At 42.8% G+C, this 13,775-nt stretch overlaps 1 protein-coding gene and 1 long non-coding RNA gene across 9 annotated transcripts in view; one reads left to right on the top strand and one right to left on the bottom strand.

Annotated features, from left to right (window-relative positions):
• Window positions 1–8,681, bottom strand: part of LOC113597751 (uncharacterized) — a 68,937-nt gene extending 60,256 nt beyond the window's left edge. For both annotated transcript variants that reach the window (XR_003418535.2, XR_008290025.1), the window contains exons 1-2: window positions 7,926–8,681; window positions 6,017–6,221 (exon numbers count right to left, since the gene is read on the bottom strand). This is a non-coding gene — a long non-coding RNA (uncharacterized LOC113597751). The remainder of the gene's footprint in view (window positions 1–6,016; window positions 6,222–7,925) is intronic.
• Window positions 8,682–8,815: 134 nt separating this feature from the next.
• AP1S2 (adaptor related protein complex 1 subunit sigma 2) overlaps window positions 8,816–13,775 on the top strand; it is a 28,002-nt gene continuing 23,042 nt past the window's right edge. For 3 of the 7 annotated variants that reach the window (XM_027054698.2, XM_053202110.1, XM_027054700.2), the window contains exons 1-2: window positions 8,816–8,965; window positions 11,114–11,292. In XM_027054698.2, coding sequence (XP_026910499.1) covers window positions 11,114–11,292 — 179 coding nt within the window. In that variant the 5' untranslated portion in view covers window positions 8,816–8,965. The remainder of the gene's footprint in view (window positions 8,966–11,113; window positions 11,293–13,775) is intronic. The other 4 variants (XR_003418533.2, XR_008290024.1, XM_027054702.2 and 1 more) reach the window with 2 other exon arrangements.

Raw genomic sequence — 13,775 nt, 5'->3', positions numbered from 1 at the left:
TAGACTTAGGTGTACAAATTCACGAAGTAATAAAGAAATGGAAGCATTTTAAGCAGGGGGTCTAATCTCAGATTTAAGTTTTAGAAAAAACACTCAAGTGGTCATGCGCATGCAGAAGAAACCGTAATGGGATCGGTTGGAAGGAAAGGGTGAGAGAGAAGTTCCAGTTTCTTGGTCTGACCTAGTGCAATATTAGTGGGGACAGAAAGAAAGAAGATACTTTGCATGCTATGGCAGGAAGAGGGGGCACAGAAAACTGGCAACATTCGAGAAGTAATAAGACAGGGGCTTAGTAAACCTTTTGCCATTCCAATTCATTTTCTTTCCTTTTTTTAAATTTGAAGTAGAGTCATCCAATTTAATTAACATTTTTGAGTGTCTATTTTATGCAAGGCATTGCATTAGGTTATGCGAGACAGAGATTGATAAGATACTGTCCCAATCTTGGATATTCCAAGGGTTTTAGTTGGCTACTGGAGACACAAATACTTTTTTTATTTTTTAATATTCATTTATTTTTGAAAGAGAGAGAGAGAGACAGAGCGCAAGCAGGGAAGGGGCAGAGAGAGAGGGAGACACAAAATCTGAAGCAGGCTCCGAGCTCTCAGCACACAGCCCAAGTTGGGGCTGCACCTCACAAACCACAAGATCATGACCTGAACTGAAGTCAGACGCTTAACCAACTGAGCCACCCAGGCCCCCCATGATACCTCTAGCTTTGATCTTTTTTCTCAAGATTGCTTTGGCTCTTCAGGGATTTTTGTGGTTCCATACAAATTTTAGAACTGTTTGTTATATTTCTGTGAAAAATGCTAATGGTATTTTGATAGGGATTGTATCTAGATTGGTTTTGGTAGTATGAACATTTTAATAATATTCTTCCAATCCATGAGCACAGCATACCTTTCCTGTTGGACCATATTAAGCCAATTCTTTTTTTATGTTATTAAAAAAATTTTTAATGTTTATTTATTTTTGAGAGAGAGACAGAGAGCAAGACAGAGCATGAGCAGGGGGTGGGGGGGGGCGGGGGAGACAGAGAAGGGGGAGACACAGAATCTGAAGCAGGCTCCAGGCTCCAAGTTGTCAGCACAGAGGCCAGCGTGGTGCTTGAACTCACGAACTGTGAGATCATGACCTGAGCCGAAGTCACATGCTTAACCAACTGAGCCACTTAGGTGCCCTGAGACACAAATACTTTAATAGGAGTCAGAGAGATCACAGGAGGAGGCACCGAAGAGTTTACATTTTGAGGGGCTGTGTATGTGTAGTTTTTCAGTTTATTTGTTTGTTTGTTTTTGCCTACAGATAAGGGCTAGTGGTTTCTGGGCAACTGTATACTGTTGTGGAAAAAACCTTGCCTGGAGACAAAACATAGGGTCTTAGCTCCTCATCTGTCCCTAACCAGGTAGGATGATCTTGAACCATTTGTTTAACTTCTCTGGGCCTTAATTTCCTTATTTGTAAAATGCAGTTCTTGAGTGAAATGACCTTTAAAATTCTATTATTTCATATATGTGTTATATTTTATATACATGCAGCATTTCTAAAAAATTTTCAAATCATTCAATTAAAATGTTCATGTACTCTAAATAGTGTTTTTGGATAAATGTTTTAACTGTGTCCTAGAATATTTAGAAGACAAAGACATAATCTGGTCACAAACAAACTATAAACTTTGGTTTCTTGATTCTAAGAGACTGATGATAAAATTATCTACTTTGGACAATTAGGGACAGTTTACTGGAATGTGCCCCCAACCCCCAACTCCTTGGCTCTTTCAGTTCCTATGATTTTTTTTTTTTTTTAATCTATCGCCTGGCACAAATGCTAGGCTCTGCCAGAGAAAATAAAAAAAATAAAAATCCTCCAATCAGTCTTTTTGCCCCTTTGATAAATGAGTAGTTTTAAATTCTTTAAATTTCAATGAAAAGAGATACATGAAGAAGCACAAAAAGCAGGTTTAGAATTAAGAAAAAGAGCAGATCCACTGGCAAATTCACCTGCTCTCCCAGTCACTATGTTTCTTTCTCTTTGCAACCGAGTAACAGCGTAACAGTTCGCAAGAATGGCCAGTACTGCTAGCAGCTGTAGCAGATGAACCCAGAAAAATCAGTGGCTTCATACAAAGTTGTTTCTGATTTACTTAAAGTACAACTGGTGGTAAGTATGATGGTGGTGGTGGTGGTCTGTGTGTCTGACAGAGACTCAGCCATCTTAAAAGACTAACTTCCAAAGTCACCCTGGGTGTCAACACGCAGGGGACAAAAGCAGGGCTGAGGAGGGAGGGAGGGAGAAGGGGCTTTCCTGTGGAAGGTTTTTCTGGGCCCTGCCTGATATCACTTCCATCTCCATTTCATCAGCCCAGTCTCAGCCCCATGGGATACCTAACTGCAGGGGTGGCTGAGGAATGGGGTCTAGCTGTGAGGCAAGGAAGAGAAGGGGCATATTCTGATTCGTATAGTGGGTTTCTGCCATATCCAGAGATATTGATTCTGTCTAGTCATTCCCTCTCAACTCTCTTTCCTACCTCATGCCTGTAAATGTTGACAAAATATTTCAGAGGGGCTTCCTACTTGGTGAGAGTAGTTGGAAAATATTTTTAGAGTAGTGACAGTCATTAAGTAAGCATCTGATTTTTTATGGTGCAACATTCAAGTTTCTCCAAGTGCTCTAATTTCTAACTTAGACTAATATAGTACATTAGTTTGTACAGGGCATACAATGATCGTATGCCACTCTGGTATGTGCATATAGAGTCAGCTTCAGATTCATGTAACTGGGAATATTACCCTCCCAATGTTATCAAACTTAATGAAGTCAGCAATAAAAAAATATTCAGATCTTGGGGCGCCTGGGTGGCTCAGTTGGTTAAGCGTCCAGCTTTGGCTCAGGTCATGATCTCACGGCTTGTGAGTTCGAGCCCCGCATCGGGCTCTGTGCTGACAGCTCAGAGCCTGGAGCCTCTTCAGATTCTGTGTCTTTCTCTCTCTCTCTGCCCCTCCTCCACTCACACTCTGTCTCTCTCTGTCTCTCAAAAATAAATAAACATTAAAAAAAATTTTTTTTTTTAATTCAGATCTCAAGTTTCTTCAGATATTCAGTCTGGGAAAATTATCACAATTGCTGGCTTGAGAACTTGCCAGTTAGGTATCACAGGGTGGTTTTTTTGGGGGTTTTGGGGGGGGGGTTTTGGCTGTTGTGTTTTATTTCTGGTGTAGAGCAGTGGTTCTCAAAGTGTGATCCCCGAATCGCTGGCATCAGCAGCAACTGAAAACTTGTTAGAAATACAATTCTCAGGCCTCACCTCAGACCCAGTGAATCAGAAACTCTGGGGATGGGACCCAAAAATCTGTATGTTTTCACAAGTCCTATAGAGAATAACCTAGTATTCTCTAGTCTAGTTTAGTTAGCTTAATAACTAGTCTAGTTTAGTTAGATTATGGCTGAAACAGTTCATTCCAAGGACCAGGTCAAAAGAATATTATTTGAAATCATTTTGTTGAAAACATACCGACTTTCTTATGTTGCTGTCAATTAAGAGTGCTGTAGAAAACTCACAGAATGAAAAGATCACAAAGAGAGTCCTGGTAGGTCATTAGGACAAATAGTTTCCAAAGGTGGCACCCATGGAAATCGAAGTTTCTATGAAGCATCTCTAGGGGCTTCCCCAAAAGAGAATGTATTCTTATGTTTGGTTGGTGACTGCTCCTCTGACTATCCAGAATTTGTCTCCAAAAGACAGGAAATTCTGTGTCAGGAGAAATGGTTTTGGAGCTTTAGGACACAGTCAACATCTTATCCATCTTTGCAACTCCATTATCTTTCAGAGTGGCTGGCATACAGTAGATATGTAATAAACGCTTATGTTAAATGAATGAACGCATGGAATGAATAGTCATCCCATAGATTCAGGTTCTAAATAATCTCCACTAATATTCCGGGGCCCCTTTGAAAAAACATCCGATTTCAATAGTTTATTCTAGTTACTGACTGCCTTATGTATGTGGCCAGTCTTTCCAGCAGTTAAGAATTGTACCTATCATCAAATACTAAGAATGCCTCCAACTTCTCTAAGAGAGAGAGAAAACCTTGTATAAAGATAGTACGTGTCCCGTTTCTTGAAATGTCCACAAAAGAGCTCGGTTACTACATGCTAACCTTTTCTGTGACTAACTTGGGGCCTCAGTCTCAGCACTGTTGACATTTCAGACTGGATCATTCTCTGTAGGGGACTGGCCTGTGCGTTGCAGCAGCAGCACCCCCATCCCCCACCTGCCCCATACCTGGGCACCAATGACAACCGAAAGTATCTCCAGACACTGCCGTGTGTCCTCTAGGGGAGGGGGGATAAAATTGCCCAGGTTGAGAATCACTGCTCTAGCCTAAGAGTAAAAGAAGAATCATTTTCTTGCATTTTATTCAAAGCTCTGGAAACAGGCTTCAAGAAAAAGTAGATGTCCCATTATTTCTCTTTAGCTCATTGTTGAGGACTTTGGCAGTGACATCTCTATCTATTTGAAATGATTGGTTCACAAATCCTCATTATTTTAGGCCAGTTTTCTCCTTGGAACAAGTTTATCTTTGGAGATGCAAATTCACAAACTCTAAGCATCTTTTTTATACTTATTGTGATCTTCTACACTGATTCAGCACTGAATTGCATTACAAGGCATTTTTATTTAACCATTTCTAAATAACATAGACTGGCTAAAGGAATGTTGTACAAGTCTATAAAATAGTGTTAGCACTAACAGAAGAGGTTTTATCTATTTCATTACAATATTGTAAAAAGTGATCTAAGTAAAACCTGTACTAAAATATAATGTAATAATAACCTTTAATACCTCCTACCTCAAGATTCTGTCTCTGGAAAGAAAGTCATCATTGCCTCTGCAATTTGCTTCCTGGTGTCTCAAGAATACACTAATTGGGGCCCCTGGGTGCCTCAGTCGGTGCTAATCAAGAATAAGCACCTTGATTTCAACTCCTGATTTTAGCTCAGGTCATGATCTCACGGTCCGTGGCTTTGAGCCCCAGGTTAGGCTTCGCACTAGCAGCACAGAGCCTGCTTGGCATTCTCTGTCTCCCCCGCTTTCTGCCCCTCTCCTGCACAAGCTCTCTTTCTCTCTCAAAATAAATAAATATTTACAATTTTTTTAATGTTTATTTTTGACAGAGAGAGAGAGAGAGAGAGAGAGAGAGCGAGTGAGCATGAGCAGGGGAGGGGCAGAGAAAGAGGGAGACAGAATCAGAAGCAGGCTCCAGGCTCCGAGCTGTCAGCACAGAGCCCGACGCGGGGCTTGAACTCACGAACTGCGAGATCATGACCAGAGCCGAAGTCAGACCCTTAACCGACTGAGCCACCCAGGCGCCCCAATAAATAAATATATTTTTGAAGAGACTACACTAATAATCCTATTTTTTCGTTTATGTTAGATGTTATCTATTTTCTTACGGCTAGTGCATGAGGGTTTACCATTATTTCAAATCCCCTCACTTGTGATCCTCCACATTCTCAATATATTACAATTTTTACCTAAATCATCAATGTTTCACGATGAGCCAACAGTGTACCCAGACATCCTTGTTGACATCCTCACACTAATGTTCCCTCTCTTATTGTCCATGTGGGTTATATACTTCAAACATTCCTTTTTTTTTTTTTTCTTTCATTTAAGGGCATTTTGAGAAGGAGAGATAAAAGCACATAGCCATCACACATTTAACAGGAAACTAAAGTTATTTTTGATAACTTTTAAAAGATTACATTAAAAATCTCAAAATTTTCTTGTTAGAAAACAAAATCCCTACTTCACCCTCACCTCATGCATTAAGCATAAATGAAATCTAGGCACTTTTTTTTCTTTTTTAAGAAACAAGTGATGCTAACTAGATTGTGGTGATCATTTCACAAATCTACATAAATATCAAATCATTACATTGTATTCCTGAAGCTAATATAATGCTGTATGTCAATTATATTTCAATAAAAAATAAATAAAAGGCAGTTTACCAGAAATACTTCATTTGTTCCCCTTCTGCACACTGGCAACACGGTTCTTTCCTACTTAAGGACAGATCTGTTCTTCTCTCTTCTGACCTTGTTCAATTTTCCTTTATCTGCCTGGGCCACTGAAATCTGGTTAGCATCAGACAGCCTCGCACCATGAAAGTACATGCTCTTGTTCCATGAGAAATGAGTTTGTAATAAATGTCTCCTGTACCAAGAAAAAAAGGTATAAAACCTGATTTTTACTTTTTCATAAAAAATAATTTTTGTTTCATCCTTAACAACCAAGAAATCAGGACCACCCAGATAACAAAAGCAGAGGATTAAAAAAGATACCCTATTAACATGACAGATGAAGAAGATACTAGGTGAGAATCCGTATAGAAGAAAGCCCACAATTTGGAACATGTGGGAATCAAAGTCAAGCAGTTAATTACCAACAAAGACAGTAACAGTGCTTCTTTTGTCTTCCACAGTGAATGCACAATTAGCACTTAATACTAAGGCTGGGGAAAAACCATCTATAATCTACTGAAAAAGACCATGTGCTTCTATAAATTTTGTTCTTATACACTTGCTAAAAAAAGAGGACATATTAACAAAATAATGGGCCCTGCATTGTTAATTGCTAGGTTGTTTGCAGTTGTGCTGTTGCTATTAGAATTTAATAAGCTATTCCTTCTCCTAAATTAATAAGCAGCCAAGATTATGTAATAGCTGCTTTCAGCTGCTAATTATTTTTCCCATAATTCCTTTCCCCCACTACCCTCCCACCCCCACCTTTTCTTGGCTAGGAGCACCAGAGACTGCCAATATGTCATCAGCAAGTCTCCTGTCTTCATTTTCAGAACCACAGACCTACATTAGGAACATAACCAATGACTTTAAACTTAAAGGTGGTTATCTTAGGAACCTTGTTTGTACAGAAAAAGAGAAAAACAGCATTTGGATCCAGAGGACAAGTTTTCATTGCATAGTATTAGATCTATCTTTGAACTGACTAATGGCATCTGTTTTGTGTAGTAAGGGAGAAATGGGGCATTAACATGTGACTTTGGAGAATGACTACTCAGGAAGCAGAGAGAAATTTGGGCAGGGGGCCTAAAGACCACAGAAAGCCATCTCTGTGCCTTCTGTCGACCACTTGTTTAATATCCCAGCATACATTATCATATATATTTGTAGGAAATTTTCCTAGCAGTATAGTTGTGCTCAAAAGGGAAGGTATTATACATTTTTATTTTGTCAAATAAGGGCATTAAAAATGCCCTCAAATCCCTACTATATACTATCATAGTTTTATAGGCCTTTTACCACACAAAAAAGAACACAATCCCTAATAAAGGATTCCTTTAAATTGATTAAATTTAGCTTCGTGGAAAACGTAGCATTTCTTTTTCACTTTGGGCCATTAAAAAATTCTGGCGACTGTGTTTGGGAACCTCTGCAAAAAGGGCATAGCTCAACAAAAGCAATTTTCTAGCTTCCTTTGTAAGAACCTAGGTGACTGGGGTAATGAATAGCATTCAACATGAGAAACCCGTGGCTGTTCAAGCAAGGTCACTTAATCCCGTGGGGCTCCCCTTTCCTCATCTGTAAAAGATGAGTCGGACTAGATGATTCATCCATTCTTCTCATTCAAAAAAATATGGACATCCATTATGTGCCAGGCACAAAACTCAGCACTTTGGTTCTTAACAAATCTATCATTTTATAGTCCTCATCGGTCAACTCCCATTTATTAGATGTGTTATCTATCAGGCAGTGAACTAGGTTGGGACGCAAAATGAATAAAATTCAAAACGTGCTGAATAGAGGCAAATGGATACGTGGGGATGCAAAATGAGTAAAACTCAAGATGTGCTAAACAGAGGCTAATGAACGTGTGGGTGAAAGAGGGATTCGTTCTTACAGGGTTTGAGGGTGAGGCTTCATAGATGTAACATTTGAGAGGAAGTGCATGCCAGGCAGAGCAAGTCTTCGTCAAGGCTTAACTGGAACACAGGCGGCTTTGGGGGCGGGGGGGCGCGAGTCCATGTGAAGGAAGTGGGATCTCAAAGACGAGATGCGGTCGGGGCTTTTCGGCAGAGAACGGACAGTAATTCATCAGGTCCGCAGCACTGAGGACTGGCGAGACAAGCCCAGGGAAAAGACACTCGCACGGCTTGGGGCAAAAGGTGTCTAGGGCTGTAGCAGTGCAATGGGAAGGACGTGCCGGATTCCAGGCAGTTTGGAGGCAGAATGATTGCAAAAGGCCCTCTGAACGCGTGCACGAGCTCCTCGACAGAGCTGACTTGTTTTCCCCAGAGGTGCAGCACTCCCTCACTCTCCTCACCATCACCACCGGCAGTGACGCCTCCCCGCCCCGCCCTCTTTGGGCACGGAGAGTTATCGGAGCTCGAACTTGGCTCTTGGCGATCCTGACCTTCCCTGCCCCGCACAGCGGGGTCGACAAAGGGCACCTCGGAACCCTGCGCTCCCACCACTGGATAGGTGAGGTAGCCGCCCGCCCGAGTTCCGAAGGTACGCGCAGGAGCGCGCAGGCGCACAAGCCTTGGCAAAAGCCGCTTCCGGGTCACGTGGCCTGACTTCCGTCCGGGACCACGCCTCTCGGTAGAGACGCGGCCAATCGGCCTTCTTGGAGTGCGGTCACCTGCGCTGCCTCCGGTGCCGTTGGCAACGGTCGAGCTGCTTCCCGCGCGTCGCCCAGCCCGCCCCTCCGCTCGCCGCAACCCCGGCTCCTCCCTCGTCCGGCCCACAGGGCGGGGTCTGTCGGCTCGCCCTCCCCTCGCCGCCTAAGCCTTCCCTCTGCCAACTGGGTCTCCTCCCCGCGGCAACACGGCTTCTCTTCCTCAGCTCGGCGACAGGGGCTTCCCCTCAGCCGCCGCCGCCGCCGCCCCCGTCGCAGCCGCCGCCGGCCGAGCCACGCCGTGCCCGCGGCCCGAGGCCGCCGTAAGTCCCGGGGAGCGAGCGGGGGCGTCGGGGACGGGGAGGCGAGAGGGAGGATTGGGCGCGCCCTCCGCCGCCCCGCGCGCGCCCCGACGACCCCACCCCGTGTCTGGCCGCTGGCCCCCCAGTGGGGCGCCGCGGCCGGCAACTCACTTCTCTCCGCGTCCGCGCCCCTCTCCACTCCTCGCCGCGCCCCGAGGATGCGGAGCCCCCGCGGCACCTGTGGTTCGGGAATCACCTCAAGTTTTGCCGGGCATTTTCGGGAGGGGCTCGCGGCCCGGGGCGGCCGAGGACCCTTGGCGCCCCCTGCGCGGCGGCGGATGCCATTGTCTGCCCCGCTCCTAGCCCGTCACCTCGCTCGGGCTCGGTCAGTGATGGAGTGCGGCCCCGTGGGGCGGCGGGGAGGCGTCGGAGACGGCCGGACGGAGGAACGCTGGCCCTGAGCCCGCTCCGCGGCCGAGCCTATTGTTTTTAATACCAATCTCGAGGAACTGGGGTGGCCTGTGATTTGCGGCAAAATCAAAGCATTAGTTTTTAACTCGAGGGAAGGAATACTTGTGCTTCGTAACCGGGTATCGTCCCATGTTAGCACATAATTATTTTAAAGAGTGAATTATTTATTCGCCCTATGAAGTGGTAGGGAGGGGATACAGACAGCCTTGAGCTCGTAATCTTTTTCCAAAGCAAACCCCCACCCTTCCAGGTCATCAGGGTCCGGGAATAGGGGTCTGTTATTCTCAAAGTTCTGGTAACGGGTCTGCGTTAAACCCGTTGTCCAGTTGATGCTTTACTTGCTGTCCCCCTTCGAATGCCGCTATCTTAACAGGACTCGTATGGGGGGCACTTTGATAACAAGAACGTCGTTCGTTTATTTTGTGCCAGGGAAGGTTTGAAGTGAGGTGTAATAAGCCGATTTTATTTAACTTAAATATAGAGTATTAAAGTTAAATTGCCACCTCATAAATTGCTAAATATCTTTCTTGTTGATGCCCGTTTGGATTAGTACGAAAAGCGTCACTAATTTCTTAGGGAAATTTAGAGCCCGGTTTATTCCAAATTGGTTGTGTAAATTTCCCCACCCCATATTCAAATTTAAGATGGTGTGGTGCATATTAAGAATCAGGCTGGAATCTTGTAGTAACGCTGTTAAAGGAACTTAAAATAGTTCACAAGGGGGGGAAAAAACCCTGTCTGAATTCTACCTTTAAATTACTTTTGTAGAAACCATGCCTACCTGTTTGCAGTTGAAAAGACCAGTTGAATTACAAGAAGCTTTCCTTGAAAATTAAACATCTAAACAAATCAACAGATTCGAGATTCCAAATACACATATACGAAATAGTTTAAAATACACCAGAATTCAGCACCCACTCCATCAGTAGATGCCTTTTTTAATGGTTTCAAATGAAGTATTTCGTGTAATGTCTCTGCATGTGTGTACCTCTTACTTTGGCTTTTAGAGGTTTATATTCTCTGTCATATTATTACATTAGCCCACTTTATTGTGTGCATATTTATGCTGGAATTTTTAAAAAGTGAAGATGAGAAGAGAGACTTAAAAATCAGGCTTTTATCAGGGAAAATGTGCCTTTATGGGGTTTTCTCTGGGTTAATCTTTTGTTTTGCTTAAGATATGTAAGCGTAAACTGAAGAGGGCATCCTAAGTGATAGCAGTCTGTCCACAAGTAATTCAGCCTGGAACTGGAGCAGCCTCACTGTGAAAAACAGTAGTAGATCTGCTGTTTCTTTCAAATGTATCTGAACCAGTTGGTGTCAACAGTTCTCTTTTGAAGCATACAGAGAATGTGAAATGTATAGCCCTGGCAGACAGTAGTTTCTGAAATTGCAAGAATTATCTTTCTTCTTCCTCAAAATTTTCACTCTGGCTTTTTACCTGTCTCCCCCCCCCCCCCCCCCACACACTATTCTCTAAACTTAGGTGGAAAGGGATGGGGTGGGAAGATTTACATCTGGTCAGAAGATCTTTCTACAAGAATGTCTTGCTATTTTAACCGGCGTAGAAATACTGATGGTTGCTAATCATTTGTCAGTCAAAGGCCCTGCCCCCAAAGCTTCTCTGTGAAACATGTCCTCTTAATCTCTACTGAATCAAAGTGCTGCATGTAATCTTGGTTCTATTTGTCTTAACAGATGCAGTTTATGTTGCTTTTTAGTCGTCAGGGAAAGCTTCGACTGCAGAAGTGGTATGTCCCACTGTCAGACAAAGAAAAGAAAAAGATCACAAGAGAACTTGTTCAAACCGTTTTAGCACGGAAACCGAAAATGTGCAGCTTTCTTGAGTGGCGAGATCTGAAGATTGTTTACAAAAGGTATAATTTTTATTTCTCAGAAAGATGAAATAGTAGAATGAAATATTTGGTCACTTATAATGTGGTAATGGCAGACTTTTAAGAAATGACATTTATAAATAATGAATAATGATTTAGATGAAAAAGGTTTAAGTCAAAGCTTTGTATTTTTAAAATAACTGCTATTTTGCTTGATTACCCAGGCAAAAAGATAAAATCAGGAAAGTCGATTGAAAACTAATTATGTAAATAAAGGCATAAATGATTATTACTATTTAATCTTTTTAGAAAAATGCAATGAATTTATGTCTTTGCAGGTGAAAATGGGGCCGTATTTTAAATGGTGTGAGTAATTCTCTGAATTTAAACAAGCCTTTTCCCTCCACCCCCTTCTTGAAAATCTATACAGTAATGACTGATACTTGACATGCCTTTTTTCAGACTTTTACAATCTTATGAACACAACACCTTGGATGGATAGACCATTTCAGTCATATAGATGTTTTCAAACTACGTATATACAATATCTCTTTACCAGTGTTAACTGATTTGGAGTATACTTGTGGTGGAGGTGTAATTAGATCTGATAATTTTGGGAAGAATAGATTTTTAAATTTTTGGTGTTGCAAAACGTCGCACACATTTGCTTGAACGCTAAGCTTTTATTTTTTATTTTTTTAAAGTTTATTTTTTAGAGAGAGAGCGAGCGAGCGTGAGCAGGGGAGGGGCAGAGAGAGGCGGAGGACAGAGGATCCAAAACAGGATCTGCGGTGACAGCAGAGAGCCCGATGCAAGGCTCAAACTCACAAACCTCGAGATCATGAGCTGAGCCGAAGTCGGATGCTTAACCGACTGAGCCACCCGAGGGCCCCTGAACGCTAAGCTTTTAAAAAAAATGTACGTCTCGGGGCGCCTGGATGGCTCAGTCGGTTAAGCATCCGACTTCGGCTCAGGTCATGATCTCACAGTTCGTGAGTTCGAGCCCCACATCGGGCTCTGTGCTGACAGCTCAGAGCCTGGAGCCTGCTTCGGATTCTGTGTCTCCCTCTCTCTTTGCTCCTCCCCCGCTCATGCTCTGTCTCTGTCCTTCAAAAATAAAATTTAAAAAAACCATAAAAAATGTACGTCTTTATTAATATCTGAAAGTCTTTCAATACCTTAAAATACATTTCTCAAGATTGGGCTAATCAGGTTAAAAGAAATATAATTACTTTGTTCTCCATTTCCCTTCCCTTAAAAATAATTTACTGTATTTAAGATGAGTGTTTCTGCATGTCAGAAATTGTCTTCTGTAGGGAAGTGCCGAGAACTAACAGGTATGGGCTGCAAGGAGAGTTGAAGAGAAGTCTGGGTTTTATCTCCATTTCCTTTATTCCACTCTAGGTATGGATGCGTTTTTTTTGGTGGGGGAGATGGCAGAAGAAGTAATGGAGATTATAGGACATCGAGAATATTTTAAATACCATAAACTCCTCTTTCCAGTAGAATAAATTTAGTCATCTTTGGGCGATTTTGTATCCAGTGTTTGTTTTAGTACTTGTTGAGAAAAATCATAGCATTTTAGGGCTGAGAGAGGTCTTAGAATAATCTAGTCAAGTGATTGTTTTAAAAAGCTTGTTGCCCCCAAGGTTAGAACCCTAAATGAAACAAGTGGAAGTGGAGGTGCTCTCATGAAATCAGGACTGGGATCTTCTACCCCTGCTCACTTGGCCTGTACCCTCTGCATAGGAGAAGTGTTTGTTTGTTTGTTTGTTTTAAATAAAACGCTACTTTGTTTTTAACGTTTATTTTTGACACACACACACACACACACACACAGTGTGAGCGGGGGAGGTGCAGAGAGAGGGGGGAACACAGAATCCAAAGCAGGCTCCAGGCTCTGAGCTGTCAGCACAGAGCCCAATGTGGGACTCAAATCCATGAACCATAAGATCATGACCTGAGCCGAAGTAGGATGTTTAACCAACTGAGCCACCCAGGTGCCCCTAAAATGGCTACTGTTGATTAAACTTCAATTTTAGAAAAGAAGAATTTGGGAGGCCTTACTTGTTCAAGGCCACGTTCTAGTTAGTGACTGACATGGAGACTAGAACTGAAATATTAAGCCTGGAGGCAAAGGTTTTAAATGTGGATGAGAAAAGAGCACATATGTATTTCTTAAAAGATCCTTGTAATAGGAGAATGGGTAAGGGGAGCACCGGGACTGGCACCTGAGGGGTCTCTTAAGGAGACCACATTATAATGAGGCCCTGAAGGAAGACTGCTGCTGTCTGCGCAGCAGGTGGAGAGAGCTGTTACTATGAGGTAAGTTTTAGAAGACTTGGTGGCTGCTAAAAGGAGGGGTGGGGGGCAGTGATTCCACATTTCTGGTTCAGCTGACGGGTAAATTGCAGGTAGCAGACATGTTGACTTTGCGATGCCTGTATGACTTCCATTTGAAGATGCCTAGTTTTCTCGGGGTGGGTGTGGAAGTCAAGGGGGAAACGAGGCATAAAGTGTTAGAT

The sequence above is a fragment of the Acinonyx jubatus genome, chromosome X (genome assembly GCF_027475565.1).
Source record: "Acinonyx jubatus isolate Ajub_Pintada_27869175 chromosome X, VMU_Ajub_asm_v1.0, whole genome shotgun sequence".
Lineage (NCBI taxonomy): Eukaryota > Metazoa > Chordata > Mammalia > Carnivora > Felidae > Acinonyx > Acinonyx jubatus.
This window is presented reverse-complemented; position numbering and strand designations above follow the sequence as displayed.